This window comes from Physeter macrocephalus, chromosome 9 (assembly GCF_002837175.3).
Source record: "Physeter macrocephalus isolate SW-GA chromosome 9, ASM283717v5, whole genome shotgun sequence".
Lineage (NCBI taxonomy): Eukaryota > Metazoa > Chordata > Mammalia > Artiodactyla > Physeteridae > Physeter > Physeter macrocephalus.
The window spans coordinates 2,353,704-2,377,836 of NC_041222.1; the positions used below are offsets into that span (position 1 = coordinate 2,353,704).

The following is a 24,133-nucleotide window of genomic DNA, read 5'->3' on the forward strand; positions in this document are numbered from 1 at the left end:
CAGGTGTCAGCCATGGTTCTGACCCCTGGGGAACTTCCAGGCTGGCTGTGGAAATAGACACATAAGTTTATTTTAATTCAGTATGTTTGGGGCTAAAGAGGATTGCCCAGAAAGCTCCGCACACAAGGGGTGGGGGTCTGTGTCCCAATTTAGTCCAAGGCTACGATCCATTAACGGAAACCCATAAGGGGATGGGAGAAGGCTTCCTGGAGGAGACACGTGACAGCAGCAAGGGGATAACCTGGCTTTAACTAGAGCTCTAACGTGTGGGTGTGCCTTTTTTAAGGGCAATGGAGTGACACTGGAGCACAGATTCATGCTTGCTGGTTGGGGCAACAATGCAACCGTCCAGTCAGAAATCCTGAGCACTTCCCCTTGTGAAATCCCCCCTTTAACTTTCAGGCCACCTCAGGTTTTCATTCAGCTGGGAATATTGATGGTGATATTTTGAGCGCTTGTTATGCATCAGGTGTTTTGCTTTGTTGGCCGTGCCCCACGGCATGTGGGATCTTAGTTCCCCGACCAGGGATGGAACCTCTGCCCCCTGCATTGGAACTTCAGAGTCTTAACCGCTGGACCGCCAGAGAAGGCCTGCATCAGGTCTTGTGCTAAGAGTTTTACATGTTATCTTCCTGATCCTTATAAATACCCCATATCACAGGTGAGAAAACTAAGACTCAGGGAGGGGAAGGGATTTGCGGAGAGTCAGCTAGCACCAGGCAACAGGATAAGAATTTGAAACCGGGTCAGGTTCACTAAGAAAAGGCCATGAATGCTCTTTCCCGTAACGCATGCTGTCTCCACTAGAATTTTTATGCAGTTGGGTTATAGTTGTCTGACCCCGCCCTTCCCCGCCCACCTTGGACTTTAAATTCCTCCAAGGCAGAGGCCATGTTAATTCATCTTTGAAAACCCTCAACCTTCATCCCCTGTACCCCCGGAACACCGGCGCCCAGCTCGGAGTAGCACAGACTGGGCGACCTGCAAAGGTTTACCAAATGAATGAATGAACGAATAAATGAATGGATGAATCCGAGTCCTTACTAGTCCAGTAAATCGCCGCCACGCCAGGCCTCGATTTCCCCACAGCGCTGCTCTGGGCAATACACCGAACCCAAGTATTCTCCAGCGCGCGGGAAGACTCGGGCACTGCCGGGCGGGTCTCCGGCTCCTCGGGGCGGGGCTCGGCGGGCCGGACCACAGATTTCCTCGCGCGGGGGTGGGGCGGCAGGGGCGGAGCCAGGGCTCCCCGGCCAGCGTTATTGGCCACGGCCGCCGCCACCCGGCTGTAGTTGTGGAGGTCAGCCCCGCCCCTTCCTCTTTCCCTGAGCTCCGGAGCAGGTCAGCGGCATGTATACACCTGCTACCTTACCCAAGGTTCCTTCAGCATTGGGCAAGTGCAAGCATTTCCCTTCCCCTCAGACAGAGCCCCCTCCCTCTTTCCTTTTTAAAATGACACCCCCGGTAGTTGTGGAGGTCAGCCCCGCCCCTTCCTCTTTCCCTCCGAGAAGGCGGCGGAGGTTGACTCCCCAGTCATGGTGAGTGTAGGGCAATCGGGCGCCATCCGCGCGCTGTGGGGCTCAGGGGCTGGGGTGGGGGGCGCGTGGCGAATCCTGAGAGCCCATCTACCAACCCGGCCTGTGGGAGGCCCTGCGGAATGGCCTAGCGCCGCCCCAGCCGGCCTCTCGCTTTCTCCTCACGCAGGCCTAGACTAGGAGAGGTGCGCGCGCGCTGCCGGGGCTTCCGTCTTTCCCTCTGCGGAGTGGGGGTAGTGGCCCAGCCTCGCAGCAGGGCTGGGCGAGAGCGCGCCTGCTGCGGTCTGGGTTACCCTGCCCAAGGCACGGTAGTGCTGGGCCTCCAGCGCACTCCTGGCCGAGGGCGAGGCGCGCGCCCTCCAGGGGCTGATTACGACGCAGGTGGAGGGGACGATGGCTGGTGGAAGTCTCGGTAAGTGGCCGAGGGGGAGACCGCCCCGCCGGGTGTTTGACCCAGACCCTTTCTTTCGCTCAGGCCAAGATTAAGGCTCGAGACCTTCGCGGCAAGAAGAAGGAGGAGCTGCTGAAACAGCTGGAGGACCTGAAAGTGGAGCTGTCCCAGCTACGCGTGGCTAAAGTAACAGGCGGCGCGGCTTCCAAACTCTCCAAGATGTAAGTGACGGGAGGCCAGACTACGGCCCTCTGGGCGTGGGGAATACATACGCGTCGGGAACATTTGTGGATTTTCGAAGTTGGCTTAAAGAGCTGTCCGTTTAAGTGCCCATTGCATGCATCCGTGGGTCGGAATGTCGTGCCCTTCCTTGCCAGCCTCTCTAGGCTCCCCTTGCTCACGCCCAGGTGCGTGGTGACCTGCTGCCTTTACCTGCCTTTGACCTGTGGTCCTTTTGCCTGGAGTAACCTCCTTCAACTTCTCTGGCTGGAGAAAGAACTGGGTGTCCCTGAAGACTCATTTTGATGGTACCTTCTAATGTCTCATTGACCCCTTTCTCCTACCTCCCACCAGCACTTGGATTTTTTTCCTCATCCTCCCTCACTTGGTTGAGGGATCCCTTGCACCCCTTACTTGAGTTGTAGTGTAACTTACTGATGTACATAGAGCAAGAATCAAGATTTGTGAAAGGAGCATGGATTTGGAGTTAGTCAACCTGGGCATAAATTCCGCTTCTGCCACATCCTACTTGGTGGGTAGATTGGCTCACCACCCAGGTTTTTCTTTCCTCTTTTATAAAATGGGCACCCAATAATTTTCCTGTGGTGGTGCATGCTGAATCCTCAAGACTGTGTTTACCAGTCATTTACTAAGCAGCCCTCATATTCAACATGACTGCAGATTCACTTATCCCCAGCCTGTTCCTGTCTTCAGCCTTGTCCCCTCCCCAATGGCCCCTCCTGTGACTCCCTAAGCTTAACTTGGTTGCCCAGCTTGTGGCACGCTTCCCTCCAGTAAGCTCATTCAGATCGGCATTGGTTAGGTCGTCTTCATATCCCTCAGGATATATGGCCTGGGATGAGAGATCTTTCCTGATCTGCCCTTCACCTCTCCTCATTAAGCCTCCTCAGTGAATACTTCATAACTCTTCGAAAGCACTGGATGTGCCAGCCGTTCCATGTCCCCACTCCTGGGATACTCATCTGTTGTCTCTCTTCCCTCCAGAACACCTTCCTCCTGGGCTGGGTTAGGTACCTCCTGGGTGAATGTGGGTGAACTGATGGGGAATGCCCCTGCCTTAAGACATCTGGGTCAGGCCCTGAAATAGATACCTTGGGGAGTGCTGTGTGTCTTCCCCATCTTTATCAATGTCTCTGTTTTGTAGACGAGTTGTTCGCAAATCCATCGCCCGTGTACTCACCGTCATTAACCAGACTCAGAAAGAGAACCTCAGGAAATTCTATAAGGTTAGTGGCTAAGGGAGGGTGGTGCTTGGCTAGAGGGGCAGTATGGCGAGCTTCTCCTGCTGGGGTACTTGGGACTGGGCTTTCTAGAGACTTCTCAGCTTGTGGATGTGTTCGCCTCTTACTAGCATATGGCATGCAGACTGCATTTCCTTGGGGCTGCAGTTGTCATGAAATCAAAGATGTGGGAGTCTGGCTGGAGATGGGTTTTGAATAAAACCTCACCAGCTGAGTTTGGGCAGTCTTTTTTTTTTTTTTTTTTTTTTTTTTTTTTTGGGACGGGGGGCCCTCACTGTTTTGGCCTCTCCCATTGCGGGGCACAGGCTCCGCGGCCATGGCTCACGGGCCCAGCCGCTCCGCGACATGTGGGAATCTTCCCGGACTGGGACACGAACCCAGGTCCCCTGCATTGGCAGGCGGACTCTCAACCACTGCGCCACCAGGCTCAGCGGCCATGGCTCACGGGCTTAGCCACTCCGCGGCATGTGGGATCTTCCCGGACCGGGGCACGAACCCGTGTCCCCTGCATCGGCAGGTGGACTCTCAACCACTGTGCCACCAGGGAAGCCCTGGGCAGTCTTGTTTAAATGTTTTAATGGTCTTGCTAGCACTGTCCGTCACTGCCAAGCATCTGGTATCCTCATTTTTCAAATGAGGACCTCAACGCTTAGAGAGGTTAAGTTGCCCAGCGCCACCTACAGTAAATGGATTGGGCCTAGGTTCCATACCATGTCTTGGTAAGGGTGGATTGAGTGCTTCCTGGAGATTTTCCACAGGTGCCTGCCCCTCACTCAGCCTAGAATTTTTACAATCATTTTCTGGTCTTGTGCCTAAAATTAGTGTTGTCAGGGTTCAAGCTGTGAAGTGGAACCAGTAGGAGATTTTATATATACTGTGTATGCACACATTTGGTTTATTACAAGGAAATGGCTTGTTTGATGGTAGGGGGCACACTTGTCGGGAAGAGAGGATCCGTGAGCAAGCTGGAGCTCAAGGTTTGGTTGAAGCTGCTGCCCTCAGGTGGATTTCTTGGGGAAAGCCACAGCCCTGCCTTTAAGGCCTTTCAACTGATTGGGTCAGGCCCACCCAGATTACTCTGGATAATCTCTTGATTAAAGCTGACTGATTAGGGGCTTTGATAGCATCTGCAGAATGGCTTCATATCAATACCCAAATTAGTGTTTGAATGACTGGAGGGTTTGACACATCAAAAAAGTCATCATGGTGTGCCTGGGCTAGCTGCCCAGGGAACAACAGCCTGTGGGGGAGGGTTGCTGCCACCCCTGGACGTGTGTGCATTTGTGTGGGGGAACGTATTTCTGAGAATTGGGTCTGGAGCTTTCATCAGGCTCTGAGGGGACCATGTAGAGTTGTGGCCTGGAAAAATTGCCTTCGTGACCATCCAATGAGTACACTCCCCCAAACAGCCCGGCAGGACTCCTGGAGATAGAGGTAAGGTCTCTGTATGAGAGATGTTGATGTTCGATACAGTAACCTGTGGCCATGCGTGCCTATTAAGCACTTGTGTGGCCACAGTGACTGAAGGATGTAAACAGTGTGTGTGGCTAGTGGCCATTCTTGGACAGCAGAGCTCTAAGGTGCTTGGTAAATTGGAAACAGATGAAGCCCTGACCTGTAGCAACTGATATGAGAGATGTGGGTGGACAGACATTCATGCTTCCAGGTCCCCCCCAGAGCTTGCCCTCATCTCCTGCTTAGCTTTTTCCCTGCAGTTCTCTGCACTGAGGCTGTTCATGACCCGAACCCCGCTTAGCTCACATACGCCTGACATGTGCCTACCCCTCCAGGCTGTTGGCAGCTCCCAGCCTGAGCTGTCACTCTTGAGGGCTTTTGTGCCCACTCTGGTTTCTCTTTCAGTTGACGTGCCGGTTGCTTTCAAGGCTGTTGTCAGTCATTTAGGTGAAACCTTCCTTAATCTCTTTCCTCCTCCACGCTGATGCACCACTTGTTTTCCGCTGCGCTGGGAGCTCCTTGAGCAGGGAGCAGGTCTCATTTGTAGCTAAGCCAGCACCCAGCACAAGGCCTCAAACTGAAGAGGCCCCAGGGGACCTTTGCAGAACAAAGGGGACCATGAGAGAGCTGCCTTAGCCTAGACTCCTCACTGAGGAGGAAGTGGGTCGGGAAGGAGTGGTAGCGGAGATGGAGAGACAAAGCCTTGATAAAGGTCTGAGAGCGGGAGCCAAGTCAGGAAGGGGGGCTTTGCCCCTCGTAGCAGGATGGTCTTGGCCAAGCCAGATCTTCCCTCTGAGATGCATGTGTTCGGTGGGAATGTCACCACAGGTACCTGGCAGGTCCTTCAGATAAATTGAGCACCAGCTTAAGCTGCACATCTCACCCTCCCATACACACACACATAATTTAAGCCAAGATAACAGGAAATGCCCCCAGGGCTTGGTGGGTACCAAACATCCCTTGCTGGGTTGGGGTGTGACATTGACTCCACGGCTGGCAATCTGGTGAAAAGAGCACCAAGTAGGGAGTGGGTTGACTTGGGTGTGCGCCCCAAGTTCCACTACAGCTTCGCTGAGATTTGGGCAAAATTACTTCTTAGCCCAGCAAATCAATATACTTAAAGAAAATGAGGACAGGCCTTCCCAACCTTGAACTTGAGGGAATTAAAGAGCTAGGAAGCAAAGTATAGCCTGGCAACACTTCAGTCTCCAGTCCCCTCCTGGGCTGGGTGTCATACAGCTCCTCACGCTTGCATCTCCCCAGGCACGTCCCAGCATCTCAGTTCCGACTCCGTGGCTTCCTTAGCTACCGCAGTAGCTCCCAGGCCCTGCTCCTCATGTTCCCCTGCTCCCCCTCACCCAGGGCAAGAAGTACAAGCCCCTGGATCTGCGGCCCAAGAAAACGCGTGCCATGCGCCGCCGGCTCAACAAACACGAAGAGAACCTGAAGACCAAGAAGCAGCAGCGGAAGGAGCGGCTGTACCCACTCCGGAAGTACGCGGTCAAGGCCTGAGCGTCCAGCTGTCAATAAAACAAACAAACGGACTGGTGTTGCTTTGTGTAGGGCAAGAAGTACAAGCCCCTGGATCTGCGGCCCAAGAAAATGCGTGCCATGCGCCGCCAGCTCAACAAACACGAAGAGAACCTGAAGACCAAGAAGCAGCAGCGGAAGGAGCGGCTGTACCCACTCCGGAAGTACGCGGTCAAGGCCTGAGCGTCCAGCTGTCAATAAAACAAACAAACGGACTGGTGTTGCTTTGTGTTTATAGGGGTTTCGACTAAGTGCTGGAGAGATGGGCTGGTGCGGCCCTGGTTATGGTTACCGGGTGTCTAATGGATCCCGGCAGGCTGGCCTGCTGCTGTTGGCGGCCCTGGCCACAGGGGCCTGTTGGGCACTCTCTTATGGTTACTTTGGTCCTGTGCCCCCTGGGCAGGGAGAAGCAGGGGTGGAAGGTCTTGAGAGCCATCGGTAGTGAAGTTCTGTTTGAGCAGCTCTGGGTGATTTGCAGTGAACTTGTCATTTTCCCTAAGCAGCAGCTCCAGACACTAAGAGTTTCCCATCTGGGATAAATGCACAGGCATAGGCCACATCCAGGACTCCCTGCGAAAAGCATGGTATGGGGCTCGGGGGGTGCAGGCCTCCCCTAGCAGGCCTTCCTCTGCACCCTTGTTTGCTGTAGCCACAGACCTTACCTTCAGGGTCTCAATGCACTTTCCTGTATTGCAGTCCCAGACTTTGACCTGGAAATCAAAACAAGCTAGAGGGTAGGGAAGTCTCATAGGCAAGTCTGGCAAGTCTTTGACAAAATCACCTTGGGGTGAGTCTTAGCCAACATGTTAACTTCTTGATCTGGGTTTTGTTGTCTGTGAGGTGTGTTTAACAAGGGCTGCGTAATAGCTGATGGCAGAAATTCAGCGCAATACTTTACTTTCCCCTGAAGCTGAGTCATAGAAATGTCAGTGCCACTAACATTTGGGCCAGTGCAGACCTTAGTGCCAGGCATTCGGTAAGGAAGTGGTTGGCACCTGGGTCCTGCCCTTGGTAGCCTCCTATTTAGGGCAGATAGGGATGTGGACATTTCTGGACATGGGGTGCTGAGGGCTCCGGTAGGGAGGATGTGGGGTAGGAGTTCGCAGGAAGGAAGGCCTGATGGGGTGGGGTTACCATGTGGGAGTAGCCAGTGGTGGCCAGCTGCAGCCCATCAGGGGAGAAAGCTCTGCTCTTCACCCAAGTGATGTGGCCCTTGAGCTGGACAGGCAGGCTTCCGGTTGAGGGCTTCCAGGTGTGGGTAGTCTTTGTCCCAGGAGCTGGACCCCTGGACAGCAGACAGCTCTAAGCATAGAGGTTTGGGGCCTGCATACTCTGCCCCCAAAATGGCCTGTGACCCTCAAAAAGAGTTGTAGTCAGCAAGGGGCCACCCTGGAACCTAGGCAGCCCAGCCCACCAACAGGCCAGATGCTGAGTAGCACAGTCAGCTGATGTTGCCACTGTGGCCCTCCAGCTCCTGGTGGAAGATCAGTGGGGTCCCTGCCCGAAGGTCCCACGTGCAGGTGGTGGAATCCCAAGAGCCGGTGGCCTGCAGACAGCCGCCATGAGCATGGCGCCTCCCGGTTCCTCGACTGGCTAGGCTCACAGAAAGCAGGCAACATCTCACCAAGCCCTGCTGAATCCCCATCTTACAGAGGAGGGGACAGGCTCAGAAGAGCCAAGTCACTGTCAAGGTGTAGAATTCTAACCACTGTTAGGCCACTGAGGTGGGGCCTGGGCAGAGGTGTGGCTCACCAAGCAGTCTGAGCTGGGTGCGAAGTCACTGCTTGGGACAGTCTCGGTGTCCCACCAAGTGGCGCAGCGCCTGGCCTGACTGGAGGAAAGAGCCCAGAGGCTGCGTGCCAGGTTCTCTGCCGCAGGTGGGTCAGACCCAGGCCCTCCTTGTGGGGCTGCCTGGGTAGTGTGATGCAGCATAGGGGTTAGGGGAGGCTTCCCGGGCCTTGGCAGGAGAGGAGGGTAGTACAGCCAGGGGGAACCTCATGGCAGAGGTCTTGATTGAGGCACGAGGGTGGGGGGAGGGGACCTGGGGAGGTAGCTGCAGCCAGATTCAAGGGGATGGGATGCCGGGTGTGGGGAAGACGAACAACCTTTCCCAGTTGGAAAGTGTGGCCACTGTGGACGGTGTGCATCCCTGGATTCCAGGCCTCACTGGCTGCCCCTCCACCTACCTCCACCTCCCAGAGCATCACCCTCTTGTCCCAGCCGCCTGATGCCAGTTGGTTTGAGTCAGGGCTGAAGCTGATGGTCTCCACACTCCGCTGGTGACCTGCAGGCACCGGCCAGGCGGCGAGGCAGGGGTGAGGTGGCACAGGACACAGCAGGGTCCGAAAGGGAACCCAGGCCTGGCTGCTTGGCTCCCAGTCCCACCCAGCCCACTCACCCTGTAGGCCCTGCAGACACTTGGCTTCTACATCCCACAGGCAGATGGGGGAGAAGCGGCAGATCCTCACGGGGCCTGGGTGGGTGGCCGTGGTCAAGTACCGGGGCACTGTGTTCCACCTCTGGCCCTTGCAGTCCAACCCCTGCTAATTTCTTCAGTCTCCTTGCCTACCTCGCCTCTCCTCACTTCCTTCTAACCCTCACCCTCCAGCCACCTGGAAAATTCCTGGGCTTCTATGCCTTGGTCTGGAATGCCCAACTCAGTTTGCCTATTTGGAAGATCAATACCCAAATCAAATGCAAGCCCCTCCCGGAAACTCCTTGAGAGCCCAGCGTAGGTTCATTACCCTCTTTGAGCTCCCCAGCCCCTGGACTTTCCCTATTACAACATGAATCAATCTGCCTTATAATTACCAGATTTGTTTTTTCTTGCCTTAATAATCATAAGTTGCGTCTACTGAGTTGTTACTGGGTGCCAGGCACTTTGCTTGCATTATCTCATCCTATAGGGTAGCAACTATTATCCCCATTCTGAAGAGGACATAAGAGGTGCAGAGAAGGTGACATGACTTGAGTTCAATCACAGTCAAAAAAGTGGGTAAACATAGATGAACCTTAAGGACATTATGCTAAGTGAAATCAGTCACCAAAAGAAATAGTGTATGATTCCACTTATACTAGGTATTGTACTTAGTCAAATTGGAGACAGAAGGCAGGACAGTGGTTGTCAGGGGCTGGGAAAAGGGAGGAATGGGGAGTTTAATGGGTATAGTTTCAGTTTTGCAAGATATGAAGAGAGTTCTGGAAGCTAGGTGCACAACAGTGTGAATGAAGCTGTACACTTTTAAATGGTTAATAGGGTATTATGTAGATTTTTTAAGTTTTTTTTTTTTTTAAGCGGTAGGATTTGAGGCCAAGTCTGTCAGAGTCAGAGGCTCAGGACCCCAGGGACCAGGTCCTGTCTCCTTGCCCTCCTGCCCCTGCCCTGCCCTGCCCTGGCTGTCTGGCATTGATGCTCAGCTCAGATGTCAGAGGTCGTTGTGGTAGGCTCTGTAGGAAGCCACAACAACTGAGGCCATAGGCCTCAGTCTCCCCATCTGGGGTGAAGAGCCCCACCTGTGTCTCCGCAGCAGCTGCCCACTCTGGGTCTCCCATCCATATACACAGCCGTCCTCGGAGGCTGTGAGCAGCTTCTGGCCATCGGGAGAGAAGGCAGAAGAGTTGACCTGCAAGGAGAGCACACAAGTCCTATCCTGGGGCAAGAAACATCTTTCTGCTCATCCCTAACCCCAGACTCCTGGGCCAGCCATAAATACTGCCCCAGGAGCCTGGGGTTGGAGCTTTGACTTCAGGCCTCTCTCAACAACCAGAACTCAGGAACCACCCTGCAGGAGAGCCAAGAGCTTGGAGCCCTCTCTGCTGTCCTGTAAGACCAGAGCCTGGGGCTTCCCTGGTGGCGCAGTGGTTAAGAATCCACCTGCCAATGCAGGGCACACGGGTTCAAGCCCTGGTCTGGGAAGATCCCACATGCCACGGAGCAACTAAGCCCGTGCGCCACAACTACTGAGCCTGCGCTTTAGAGCCCGCGTGCCACAGCTACTGAAGCCTGCACGCCTAGAGCCCGTGCTCCACAACAAGAGAAGCCACCGCAATGAGAAGCCCGCACATCGCAACAAAGAGTAGCACCCACTCGACGCAACTAAAGAAAACCCGTGCGCAACAACGAAGACCCAACACAGCCAAAAATTAAAAAAAAAAAAAAAAAAAAAAAAAAAAGAGAACCTGAAGTTCAGAGCGAGCCCTCACTGAAGCCAGAGGCTGGAGCCTTGTCTAGAAGCCAAGAGCCCCTTCTAGAGCTGAAGCCCAGAACTAGTTCAAAATCTACTCTAAGCCCTGAGTTCCCTCTTAAGCCAGAGTCCAAAGAGCACTGGAATCAGCCAGGAGTTTGAGCCCCCTGTGGAACCAGTGCTTAGAATTCTAGAGCCCATTCTGCAACTGGAGCCCAGAGAACACTCGGGCTCCCACTACACAGAACCAGAAACCACTCTAAAGCCAAGAAACCTAAGATCTGGGCAGAGATCTACAGGGCCTCACCTCCCCGCGGTGCTGGCCGAAGAATTTCACTCTCCACGGCCAGCGTCCCTGGGGCCCTGCTGTTCATGGGCCCATGGCCGCCCGCCCCCGCGGGCTCCCTCCTAGGCGGGTGCTGGTCGGGCCTGCCGTCCCTACTTAGGACAAGGTGGAGGGGAAGGGTGAAACTGTGTATAAGCCGTCTCCATGGCAATCGGGGCGGGGCGCGCAGCCGCTGTGGGGTCTCTGGGAAACCATGAGAGGAGAGAGCCTAGGAGAGACTGTTGTCAGCCCGGGGGAGGTGGGGCAGCAGCAGACTGGACCGCGGATGGCTCCAAGAAGGGATTTCCCTGCCAGTCGACGGCTGCCAGTCGGACCTCGGGCAGCTCCGGCCGCGGGGCGGAATGTGGCGCACGATGGCCGCTAGAGGGCACGCCAGCCCCACACAACCGCGCCTGCCTCTGCAGCTGCACCGAACCGGTACACAGTTTGAGATGATCGTGTTTCCCCATCTGCACAAAGGGGAGGCTCATCCCTGCCCCCCAGGGTTCCAGGCATGACACAACGTAGGTGCCCATGAGGGCCCAGTCGGGATCCAAGACCGCTTTCCTCCAGGAGTGGACAGTACTGAGGCTGAAGATCTCCCATGGGGAGGGCTGGAAACGATATTCATATCAGCCCTCCGGGATGTGGAGAGCCAGAGGCAGTATGCAAAGCACAGGACATTAAAAAGTGAGGTCACTGTTAACATTCCTGGCAGCACAAAGTGTGCCATTGGAGGACATGGAGGGAGGCCCCAGGAGCTGTCAAGATCCTGTTGGATAGTTCAGCTGAAACCCAGAAAAAACAGGACTTGGTTTCAATGTCCATTTTTCAGATGAGGAAACTGAGGCTCCAGGAGGTCAGAGGACTTGCTCAAGGTCACTCAGCCAATAGGAAAAGAATTGGGACCTCATCCCATGTCTGTCTGACCCTGACGCCTATATCAGGACCACCTGCCGTGAATTCCAGGGGCCTCACAGCAGATGAAGTCCGGGAAACAGGCCCTGAGGGGGCAGATTTGGCCCAGTCATCCAGCACCTCCGTGGCGAAGCTGGGGCCAGAATGCAGTCCCCTCCCCACAGTTGGACAGGAGTAGGACTGAGGTACCCCACTCCCCCACTTGCCAGTGGATTCCAGGCTCCCTGGGGATGGGGCTGGGACAGCTGGGCTTTGGGAGCTTCAAACTCAGGTGTTCCCAGTGGTGATTCACACCCCTCCTCCCAGACCTCTTTGCCAGAAATGTTTCTCACGGAGATCTGCCGTTCTCCTGCTCTATTTTAGGTCCTAGACAGACGGGCGAGGGGGCGACAATGGCGGCTTTGAGGCTGCCCCACCCCCATTCTAACTCCCAAAGGGCCCAGGTCACTGAATTGGCTCCCCAGGGATCCATCTGGGCCTATACGGCCACCCATCCCCCCAGCTCCAGACATGGGTCCTGAACACGGCTCCCCCATAGCTGGCTCCCCAGGCCCTCTCCCCCTTCTGTCTGCTTAGACACCCTGCAGCCCATGCCCCAGCCACCTAGCTGCTCCTGCTTTACCTGAAGTGCCCAGAACCGCCTTCCCCAGTGCAGCCCATCACTCCCAGAGTCCCCGGATAGACCTTGTCCACCAGGCCCAGCGACCACTCAGCCCGTAGCAGTGTAGCTGGGGTTAAAACATTTCTGCTTGACCCAGGAGTCTGTGGTTGGAATCACCCACCATGAATTCCAGAGCCCTCAGAGACCAAACCATCATGTCCACCTCTCCTGCTTCATTCTGCCCCTGTCCCCTGCCCCTTCTTACTCCCTGAACTTATCCACATGGGCTCTTTCTTCTATCCCTCCATCTTCACTCCCACCCTGGGCCTGTGCACGCGGTGTTTCCCACCCTCTTGGCCTGATACTTACCTTGGGATCTAGCTCCAGTATCACTTCCCCTGGATTGGCCTTCCCTTGCCCAGCTCCCAGACTAAGTCAGAGTTCCTTCCCCAAAGATAGGGCGTTAAAGCCACAGTTCTGGGTTAAACCCAGGTTCTGCCAACTACTGTCTCTGCAACCTTGGGCAAGCTAACTGATCATTCAGTGCCTTGGTTTCCTAATCTCTAAAATGGGAGTGCTGACAGTGGTTGCCTTGTCAAGAGTTGGTGAGATGGTGCCTGTTAAGGGTACCTGGTGTGCAGTAAGTGCTCAGAGAATGGCGGGGAGTGGGGGGTGACATCCATCTTTGTCACTTTAGCTTAAAATACTTCAAGCTAAAGCTCCGGATGTCCTTTGTCAGGCTCCGAATGCCCTAAGCCATCACCCAAGGGGCCCACAGCCCAGATACACCTCATGATGTAGAGAGGACCTTGTAATCAGGAGCTGTCTGGCTTCATGCCCAGCAGGGGCTGAAGGTATGGCCAACCCTGGGTTTGGGCAGGGGCTGGACCTGCAGGATGTGGTCCCTGGCAGCAAGGGGAAGGAGTGGAGATGGGTGGGTCACAGTTATGGTGGCAGCAGAAGTATTTCACTGGCTCAGGCTCTGCCCGTGGGATGGAGTCACTCAGGTTCTAGCCAGTCCAAGAGAGGTTTTGGGGGATATTTTCCACCCTTGACTATCTCTTCATTCTCAGGGAGCCTGCTATATTCTCTCCTCCCTCAGCCCAGACTGTCTGGGGAGGGGGCTCTGTGCTGAACTTGCCCACTCACTCCATCCCCTGAAGGTAACCCACGGTCCTGGGACCAGCTTTGCCTCTCTTCATTTCCTCAAAGTATCTGCCCTCCCAGGCTCCTTGGTTCCCTCTGAAACTGCTATAGGTACACGGCCATTTTAAAGAGAAAACTAGAGATTCAGAAAGGAAAATGACTTGCTCAAGGTCACACAGTTGGAGAGTAGTAGAGCTGAGATTTAAACCCATGTCCAATAACCCCTAAGCCCCCAGCTCATTCCTTGCACCAGACACTCTTTCAATAAAGCTTGGGGAGGTTGGGGTATGAGCCTCTGCCCCACCCCCAACACACAGCCCTCACCCCTGTGAATGTGACCTCACTACCCTGCAGGACAGCCTATCCCATCAGGCTGTTGGAAAGTCCTGGGTGAGTCAGGATCTACCTTATGCTAACACAGTAGAAGATGGGCCCAGGCTGTGTCTGCAGTTCTACTCCCAGGGACACATTCAGCACTGTTTGTAGTTCCAGAAGGCTGGAAACAACCTGAATAGTCAAAGACTGTAGAAATAAATGGTTGTACAGTCAAACAATGAAAGCTACAAAAGTCAGGGAAATGAACAAACTACAGCTCTGCATATCAACATGCAAACATCTGACAAAATGCTCAGCAAAAGGGACTTCCCGGCGGTCCAGTGGTTAAGACTCCAAGCTTGCACTGTGGGGGACACATGCTCCATCCTGGTCGCGGAACTAAGATCCCACATCCCACATGCCATGAAGCACAGCCAAAAAAAAAAATGCTCAGCAAAAAAGCAACATAGCAGAAGACACTATAAGTATGATCCCCCTCATATAAAAATCAAGACGTGCCAAAGGCAACCTTCCGTTTCTCAGGTATACATCCATATGTACTGAAACTATAAAGAAAAGCAAGAATGAGTAACTCTTAAACCTCCAGAGGGGTTAACTGTGGGGAGAGGAAGGAAGGGGATTCAGGGGGCCTTGAAGAGTACTTGCTCCTGGTGATATTTGCGCTTGAAGCTGGGCAGTGGGCACCCAGGTGTTTGGTGGATTATTCTTTAATAACTGGCCTGCCTGTTTGGCCCCTGCCCACCTCTCCTACCCTCTTCTGGCTTCCTCACCTTCTCCCCCATTCTTTGTCCCCATCACCCCCAGGCCTGAGCAGTGTGGTGGATTACATGGTGCCAGGGCTAGGATGCGGTTTCCAGCGGTGCCCCAGGAAGCAAAGAAAACTTTTGTAACAAGAGAGCAGAGAGGAGAGAGAGGTGGAGAGTCAGATGCCCTGCTTCCTGTCAGCCTTCCAGCTTCAGTTCCCGAGGCTGCCGTCCTGAAACACACCTGCTTCCTTAGAGTCAGTTCCTTGTTTTGCTGAGTAAGCTCCAGTGGTTTAGGTTATTTGCCACCCCAAGGGCTTTGATCAAAGCATCTCTGTAATTTCCACAGCTGGTCCCCTAATGTTTTGCCTTTGGGGCATCTTTTCTGGGACTCCCCTGCACGCAGGGATCACCTAAAGGTGATCAACACCCTTGAGTCTCAGTCCTCTCCGCACAACCTCGGCCACCCTTATTGGAATGTACTGTATTTGTCATTGTCCCTCCTAAAGTATGAAGACCAGAACTGGAAACATGCTCTTTGGAGGGACTGACAAGTGCCAAGTTGAAAGGGACTGTCATCTCCAGTTTTCTCCAACTCTAGTAATGCAGCCTGCATTACCAGAGTCATTTGTGTTTTCAACAGCTACATTATTCTGGTGACTCACTGAATTTGTGGTGGGAGCTTTTTCCCATGAACTACTGTCCAGTCAACTCTCCCTCCCTGATCTGGTACTTGCACAATGGATTCTTCGGAAACATGAAAGACCTTACATTATGCTGGTTAAATGTCATCTCTTTGGATCCCATCCAGCAGTCTAGTCTTGAAAGCATTGTAAATCTGGCTGCCATTGCACAAAGCATTAATTCTGGCGCTGTGGCAGCTGGGAATTTTATGAGTAGGCCTTCTGTATTCTAAATCCAAGTTGCGAACGTAATGATCAACGGGACAAGGATAAGGACAGAGCCCTGTGGTCTATCACTGGAGATTCTCACTTGTTTTACACCCATCCACACCCATCACTAATGGTCGGGTTAGGGGAGGACCACTTGCCTTAGAGGTAGATTTGAGTTGAGAGGAGAGCTATGAGCTCCTGCCTCAAGCAGGGGTCTCTGGTTGTAAATGACAGAAACCATCGATGGCCAAAAGGGACCATAGGGGAAGGGGCTGGGTGAGGGGGGAGAAATCAAAGATGGGAAGGACTGTAACACCGCCATGCAGGGAAGGACAGGAGGCAGGGCAGAGAATCCAGGGTGAAGCCTGGGCACTTCCAGATCTTTGGAGATCATATGATTGGCCCAGTGGGAGTCATGTGCCCACTCCTCAGCCAGGGCAGAGCATCTTGATTGCCTGTCCCAATGAGATCTGGACTTCCACCCCCACCTCCACCCTCCCCTGTTAATCAGTGGGCGTCTCTAGGTCAGTTTAAAATCAGCTGTGCACCTGTGGGCTCAGGGACCAGACAGCTGTATTCAAATCTGACTTCATCACCTACCAGCAGTGACTTAGGACAAGTTACCTAACTGTTTGGTGCTTCCTTTTCCTCATGTTTACAATGAGGATGATTCATACTCATCTTGTAAGGTTTGCTTTGAGGATTGAGTTAATACATGCAAAGTGCTTGGAATAGTATCCTGCACGTAGTAAGTGCTCTGGGTTGGTCAGCTGTTACTAAAGCATTATTACATTGTGAGTCCACATTTTCCCACTGTAGCCCCAAAGATACATAGACGAACTTCCAGGTCTTACAGAAACCCAGGTATTATATCTGGATTGGGTGCAGTTGCCCTGTTAGTAAAGCAGAGAGGCAAGAGCAATTTGATTTAATTCCCAGTGACCCTTGTTGGCATTTCTGGTCACCACTTCCTTTTCTGAGTACTCTCAAATCATTACCAAATGATCTGTCCAGAATTTCTTGGCAATGAATAATGGGCTAGCTGGTCCATGACTGGGGGACTCACCCTTTCTAAAGCAGTGGGATGACGGTACTTCTCTCCTGGCTTCTGGCCTCTGTAGTGTCAGTCACACCTTCCACTCGGGCTCTCTTGGGGTACAATTTGCTAGATCTAGAGACTTGGTCTTATTTACCTTGTTATATTTTTGGTGTGTTTTTTTCTAAGACTTTTTTCCTCTTTGGGTAGCAAAGTGACCCAGGTGCCAGAAGGAACCTGAGACTCTCAGGGGGCCTGACCACACCCCTGTGTCACCAGCGTGGCCTATGGCCCCATGCCTGTGCTCCAAGCTCTTGTGTTCAGCGACTCTTGCCCACAGGCCCCTTGGGCCTCTCCCATGTTCCAGTGACTCTTACAGAGAAGGAGAAACTTCTGAGGACCTGGAACGAGCACCGTGGAGTTCTCAGACACACCACCCTCCTGATGCCAGGCCCAGATGAAGACGGAACGTGGTGGGCCGGGTGGACGGCTGGTCAGGACCTCTGTGACAGGCCCATGCAGCCTGTGGAGTCTGGGCCACAGCCCAGCCAGAGAGGACTTTTATGCTATTTCATTTCTTTAATTTTTTTTTAATTCTTAAAACATCCCGGACACAACAATGTTAAAGACTAGCCTGAGGACAGGAGAGTCACTCATTGTCCCAAGCCCCCAGTGTTGCAGCCACTGTTATTCTTCGGGTGAGGCCTGTGCCTTCAATTACGCCAATTTGGAGTGGCTCATGGCCCCATCATGATCCCGGGTTTGTTGCCAAGATGGAAGGGACAGGCCCAGGTCCTGCAGCTGACACAGGGCATTGAACCTGGGTCTCACTCCTCTGTGCCTCTTCTGGGCCCTGTCACTTTTTTTTTTTTTTTAATATTTATTTATTTTCTTTTTTCATTTTCTTTTTCTTCTTTTTTTCTTTTTTGGCTGTGTCTGGTCTTAGTAAGATCTTTCATTGCGGCAGGCGCGATCTTCGTTGCGGCACGTGGGCTTCTCTCTAGTTGTGACGTGCAGGTTTACTCTTCTCTAGTTGTAGTGTGCAGGCTCCAGGGCACATGGGCGCTGTAGTTTGCGGCACACGGGCTCTCTCCTTGAGGCGAGCAAGCTCAATAGTTGTGGCGCGCGGGCTTAGTTGCCCGGCGGCGTGTGGGATCTTAGTTCCCCGACCTGGGATCGAACCCGCAACCCCTACATCACAAGGCGGATTCTTTACCACTGGACCACCAGGAAGGTCCCCCCATCACATTTCTATACAACTTTATTCCTAGCACACAAACCAATGTTTTTAATTTTTTTAAATGTTTTAAATTACATGCTGGCTGCCATATATACATATATATATATATATATGTGACTAAAAAATAACACAAGTGTCCGCTCACTACCTACTGCCTCCAGCCTCACTCCTTAAAGGGAATGGCTGTGAACAGTTTGGGGGTGGGTGTCCTTCTAGTGACTTCTCCTTTGAGCCCTGTTTTCCCTCTGTAAAGTGGAGAGAGTGATGTTTGGTTCAAGGGGCTCTGTGAAGGGAGGTGTTGCCCAGTTAAATGAGGCAAAGTAAATAGAGCGCCTGGCCTGGGACCTTGCATGTAATAGGTGCTCAGGAAATGGCTGCTTATTTCTCAGTGGTTACCAATAACTTCTTGTGTGATTGTGCCCCTTCAAGCCTCAATCACCCCCTCTGTCTCCCCAGATTGCAGCCTGAGGTCAAACCCCACTTACTGCCCTCTCACTGGATCCAGAAGAAATTAGTCCCAACCCAACAAAATTCAGGGGAGAGGTAGGGGAAGGGATGAAACTCCCAGCACTTGATGGCCTACTTGGGGCGACTGATCTCAATCAGTCTTCAGAATGGGGTACAATTCTGTTTTTTGCAGATGAGGAGACGAGGGTTGGAGTGGGGAAGTAACTTGCCCAAGACCACGTGATTGGTGGACAGTAGAACCAGAATGGACGCCAGACCTGGGTCCTAAACCCAAGTCCCTTCTGCCGAGCCACGCTGACTGCAAGCCAATGATTCATAGCTGTGCTCAGGATGGGCCCAGAGGAGGTCTTGGAGATGCTTTTCAAATGAATGAATAGGTGAATGAATGAATCAATGGCTACATTATATATATCATATATACTCTCCATCAGTACAGCTTTGGTTTTCCTTTCACAGCCCTCATTTCATGTGATTTTTTTTTACAATGACCCTATCTGCTGGGAAGCCTCACCTCCATTTCACAGATGGGGAAATAGGGTTGTGTTTTTTTTGCCCCCGGCCTCAGCCTTAGCTAAGGAGACAGAGAAGGAATCAGAGCTGGAACTCAAGCCCAAGCTGTCTGAAGTCAGAGGCCGTGTGAGCTGTTTCCACTGGCCCCACTGCCCTCTCCACGGTGCCAGGGCCAGCTCTGGGGGGCTCCTGAGACTAGCATGGGGCAGGCCTAAACTAAGGGCTCAGTAGATGTTGAAGCACTCGGTGCTTGCATGGATGCCCAGGGAAAAGGCATGCAGGATTTGTTTGCCCAGGACCAAATTAATGCTGAGGCTTTGAGACACTTGCCCAAGTCCTCCTGGATGCCCATCCCTAACCCAGCAGGGTTCAGCCTCCCCTGGGCCCTGCATAGAGAGGATCCAGATGAAGTTGGCGCCCAGCTCCTTGGTCTCCCTGTGTCTATCCTGGCTCTGGGGGAGAAGAGTTGGAGAAAAGGGTGAGGCTGGCTCAGGCTCTGGGGCATCTGTGTAGGTACTAGACCAAGGTCAGCATCTAGTGGACCTATTTCCACCTCCTGGGGTTTTGGGGGGACATGACCCTACCCTGGGAAGTAGCTCAGAAAGGCAGATCATCTGGGAGTGGAGCCCTGAGAGGTGGAACACACAGCACCCAGGCTGGTCGACCCGACAGCATCGGCAGGACAGACATAGCAACGGTTCTGCTCACTGAGTTAGACTAAACCCTGTCCTACCGCTTTGAGTCCACCCAGTGAGATCTGGCCCGATGCTTTACCCAGAGGACTGAAGGGCAAGAGCCTCAGGATGGGTGGTGGCTCCTATCCTCTGTCCCCTGGTCCCCTGGGCTGGTGGCCCACTTTGGGCCCTAAAATGAGGGTCCTGGAATCCTCCTCCCCACTGGAGCTGGGAACAATGGGCTTCGCCTCAGGGCAGGAAGGGGGATGGGGCATGCTCCCCTCCTCTTCCTCTCCCCTTTCCTTCCTTCCTTCTTTGTTTCTGTCCTCCACCCCCATTGCCTTCCTCTCACCTAGATCCCTCCCTCTGGCTCTTGCTGAATCCTGCCCCTTAACCTCTCTGAGCCTGCTCCTGAGCTTGGCCGGGCCCAAGAAGCTCAGGGAGGAGGGATTTGGCCCCCTTCGGGCAGCGAGGGACATCTTCTGGGCCGAGACTGTAGGCTTCTAGGCCTCTGGAGTTAAGGAGATATCTGCCAGCTGCAAAACAGGGAGAGGATCTGGGAGGCAGGAATGGGGTGGGGGGCACTGGGCAACTGGGGGGACATCCACAGGAAACAGGAATGAGAAGCTGAGGAGAGGTGCAGGAAATGCACCTTGAATGACAGACTAAGGGGCTTGGAACACATTGCCAGGCCAGTGGTTCTCAAAGTAGATGTTATGGAACCCAGAGGGTGCAAGAAGGAGCCTCAGAACTCCTTCAGGGGGTGAAAGGTCGGGAGGAGGAGACCCAGGGATGGAATTCTGGGCCTCTGGCCCCACTCCAGCCAGAATGACTCTAATTTCACAATATTTGTGGACTGCGCTTGGGGAGCAGTGAGAGGCATTCAGCAGGGACAAGGGGGTGGACCACACTTGTGCTGGCTGCCCAAGAGGAAGAACTGAACTCTGGGAGTCACATGGCCCACAGGCCTCCTGACCTTTTCTCCTCAGGCCTCCAGGAGGTAATTATAATAATAATAACCCAATCATCACAATTCAAGCAGGCATCGCGCTACGCACACCGCACAACCACACAACCACACCGTGTTACTTCATCACATAGGGTGAGTACGGGTGCACATGGGGAACTCGAGGGCCTGGGAGAGGAAGAGACTCAAAGCCAGGATTACCAGCCAGCTTCAGGGGCAGAGTCAGGATGCAGACCCAGGGTCTGGCATACCCCGGAGTGCCTGCCCCCCAGGCAGCCCAGAGCAGGTGTGGAGCAGCCGATCCCAGCTGGAGCCTCCTGCAGCTACAGCCCCTTCTGCCCACCTGCCCTGCCAACTGTCTCAGCCACACCTGGCAACCACATGCCCTGTGGAAATCTGACCAGCCTTGTGCTGCCCTCCAAGAAGACAGCTGGTACATGGGGGTTGGGAGACAGGGGTGGAGTGGGAAATGGAGCTCTGGCCAGAAAGCAGGAGCAGCTCTGGCAGGGCAGGGAGAGACTAGCAGCCTCCATTTGCTGTGTGACCTTGGGCTCCTTGCCGGGCCTCTCTGGGCTAGGTTTGCTCTTGGCCACGGGGAGCTGGAGCTCCAGGATTAACTATAGGCAACTTGTGGCTTCCTGGGCTCAACCTGCTCATGCCAGGAACAGCGCACTGGCGCCCACAGGGGGCCACTGGGTCCTTCACCCCACGCCAGAGTGCTGGGGGCTGACCTTCATTGTGATCCCAGGCCAGTGTCTTGGCTTCCTCATCAATATGTTGAGAGGGTTGGTGGCTGGGATGCCCTGCAGGCAGCACTTCCCTCCTCCACCTCGGGGCTGGTCACAGCAGCCGCGCTCCCCCCGAGCCTGCTCCCCCAAGGCCCCAACCTTCCTCAATGGCCATTTTGTGTCTTGCCAGAGGAGGACTGCTGTTTGCTCAGCTGCCCCTGCTCCTGAGACCTCACGATAATGGAATCCTGTCAGCCCTGGGGCTAGGGGGTGAGAAGCCCTCTCCTTCAGTCTGTCTGGGGCATTGTCCTTCCCTTCCTGTCTGGGTCCCGGGTGGGAGGCATTTGCGGTCATTTCCTCTCAGACTTGTTTCCCTTTCCAGAAGCTCAGGCCTGAATCCCAGCCTCCAGTCAACCCCAGCCGTGCATTCCCATGCAAGTCCCAGCGGCCCTCCCTTAGTTTCCCACTCTGTAAAGGCTTAACACCCAGTTAGACCGGGGCTCAAATCCCCAGTTCAAATCCTATCACTTACTGGCTTTATGCCATAAGCCTCAGTTTCCTCATCTGAAAAACAGGAGTATATCCTACCAGCCTCATAGGTAATTACAATCATGGGATCTGACAACCCTGGGCTGCTTTATAGCTGAGTGACTTTGGGTGAGTCACTTGACCTCTTCAAGCTTCAGCTTGGTCCTCTATGGAATGGGGACCTGCCACAGAAGTTCCTGGTGAGAAATCAGGAGAGAGCACACAGACCTGGCACACGCTAGGTGCTCAATAAGTGCTGGCTTTGAAAAACCACTCAGGAATAATGGGGCCAGATGGCCACACATCCTATTGTCCCCACAAACAAAACTGATGAGGTTCCTAGGCAGGTTCCCCTCCCGCAGGCCCCAAGTGGGTCTCTACCTTTGCCCATTTTTAAGGTTTTCGTAATGATTTTATGTTTGAAGTGTGTTTCGTAATTTCCAGATGTGTGGGGATTTTCTAGTTATCCTTTATGTAATTGATTTCTAGATTGAGTGCATGCTCAGAATGATTTCAGTCCCTCACTTTGTGGCTCAGTATGTGGTCATCTTTTTGCAGATGTTGCATTGTCCTTGCAAAGGCTATGCCTTCTGGAAGTGGCTGCTGTGTTCCAGATGGATCCATTAGATCAGGTTTCTTTTTTTTTTTTTGCGGTACGCGGGCCTCTCACTGTTGTGGCCTCTCCCGTTGCGGAGCACAGGCTCCGGACGCGCAGGCTCAGGGGCCATGGCTCACGGACCCAGCCGCTCCGCGGCATGTGGGATCCTCCCGGACCGGGGCATGAACCCGTGTCCCCTGCATTGGCAGGCGGACTCTCAACCACTGCACCACCAGGGAAGTCCCTAGATCAGGTTTCTTAATCTTGTTTAATCGTCTAGATTCTCACTGATTTTTTTTTCCCTGCCTTTTTCTATAAATTACTGAGGAAAATATGTTACAATCTCCCTTTATGACTGTGAAGTTTGTCTTGTCTCTCCTTGTATTTCTTCTGCTACTTGTGTTATATATTTTGAAGTTACTTTATTAGGTGCATATATAGTTTTTAAATTGCTAATTTTATGGACAAATCAAAACTCTTGTCTTTATAAAATGTCATTATTTCTAGTAGTGATTTTGGCCTTCAAGTGTGTTTTGTCTGCTATTGATATAGCTACACCGGTTTTCTTTTGGTTGTTATTTTCATGGTGTATCTTTATTTTTGACCTTGCTATATCCTTTGTTTTTAGAGGTGACTCTTAGTTGGATCATCTAGTCCATTCACACTTAATGTAATTCCCGAGTTACTTGGGTATTTAAATCCACCTTCTTCTTTTGTGCCTTCTATTTTTCTTGTTTGTTATACATTTCCTTTTTCTCTCCTTTCTTATCTTACTCCGATTATCTATTTTTCCTTCTAATCATTCGGAAAGTTTGCACTTTTAGTGGTTGCCCTAAAAATTACAGCCCATGCTCTTAACTTTTTGAAATCTGAAGTCTTTCCCCACATATCCATCACCTAGGTTGGTAATAACTGTATGGCCCATTTATGTCTACACTTACTCCCGCTCTCCAGTTATTTGGAAATCCCCCTCCCAACCAAGTATTTATTTTGAACAATAAAGCTCACAGAAAATGTCTAAGTATATTCAATGAGCATACATTTATCTTCCACCTAGAATCACCATTAGCTAAGCTCTGGTTACATTTGTTTCATCTATCTATGCTTTTTTTCTGAGTCTTTGGATAAGCAGTTGTAGACTTGTCACTGTTTTTTTGTGTGTTTTTTTTGTTTTTTTTTTTGTGGTACGCAGGCCTCTCACTGTTGTGGCCTCTCCCGTTGCGGAGCACAGGCTCCGGACGCACAGGCTCAGTGGCCATGGCCCACGGGCCCAGCCGCTCTGCAGCATGTGGGATCTTCCCGGACCGGGGCACAAACCCGTGTCCCCTGCATCGGCAGGCGGACTCTCAACCACTGCGCCACCAGGGAAGCCCTGTCACTGTTTTTAATAACTGTTTTTTTTTTAATGCTTGATCCACCTAGGATGATATAGTCTCAGAAAATCTCATTTTTCTTCAAAGTGAAAATTATTTACTTTTTTTTGTGATTATAAAAGTTATCCATGTACAATTAAAAAAATGCTAGGCAGTAAGAAAGATATAAAGAAAAAAGTAAAAATCACCTGAAATCCTACTCCCTAAAGATGTTAGCATAGACATATATGTGGACAAGGATCCTATTTCCCACTTTCCCAGTTCTATCTATGGGATCTGGGCTGCTTGTTCACCTCTCTGGCCCTCAGTTTCCCTGGATATGAATTGGGGATGTGATGGTCAGTCTTATGTGTCAACTTGGCTAGGCTGTAACACCAAACTCTAATGTAGTTATGGCTTTGAAGGTGTGTTGTAGACGTGGTTAACACTGACTTCTACAATTAGTTGACTGTAAGTCACTGAAGATTACCCTC

The 24,133-nt window shown here is 52.6% G+C and overlaps 2 protein-coding genes across 2 annotated transcripts; one reads left to right on the forward strand and one right to left on the reverse strand.

Moving 5' to 3' along the window:
• The first annotated feature begins 1,478 nt into the window (after nucleotides 1-1,478).
• On the forward strand, nucleotides 1,479-6,406 carry RPL35 (ribosomal protein L35). The gene is made up of 4 exons (XM_007113866.4): nucleotides 1,479-1,538; nucleotides 2,011-2,147; nucleotides 3,311-3,392; nucleotides 6,225-6,406. Exons 1-4 carry the CDS (start codon nucleotides 1,536-1,538, stop codon nucleotides 6,372-6,374), a joined length of 372 nt encoding a protein of 123 aa, XP_007113928.1. The 5' UTR covers nucleotides 1,479-1,535; the 3' UTR covers nucleotides 6,375-6,406.
• A 481-nt stretch (nucleotides 6,407-6,887) lies between these two features.
• WDR38 (WD repeat domain 38) lies at nucleotides 6,888-10,950 on the reverse strand. Its single transcript, XM_007113870.2, is given in 13 exon segments — nucleotides 6,888-6,962; nucleotides 7,055-7,102; nucleotides 7,527-7,658; nucleotides 7,660-7,677; nucleotides 7,807-7,938; nucleotides 8,145-8,184; nucleotides 8,186-8,223; nucleotides 8,579-8,676; nucleotides 8,791-8,865; nucleotides 8,994-9,058; nucleotides 9,906-9,982; nucleotides 10,884-10,917; nucleotides 10,919-10,950. Coding segments are annotated over 13 exon segments (864 nt in total).
• Nucleotides 10,951-24,133: the final 13,183 nt, after the last annotated feature.

What these genes read in the sequence shown, in the direction of transcription:
- RPL35 (XM_007113866.4), top strand. An exon ending in GCTTCCAAACTCTCCAAGAT is followed by an intron (nt 2,148 to 3,310) that starts GTAAGTGACGGG and finishes TCTGTTTTGTAG; the next exon opens with ACGAGTTGTTCGCAAATCCA. An exon ending in ACCTCAGGAAATTCTATAAG is followed by an intron (nt 3,393 to 6,224) that starts GTTAGTGGCTAA and finishes CCCCTCACCCAG; the next exon opens with GGCAAGAAGTACAAGCCCCT.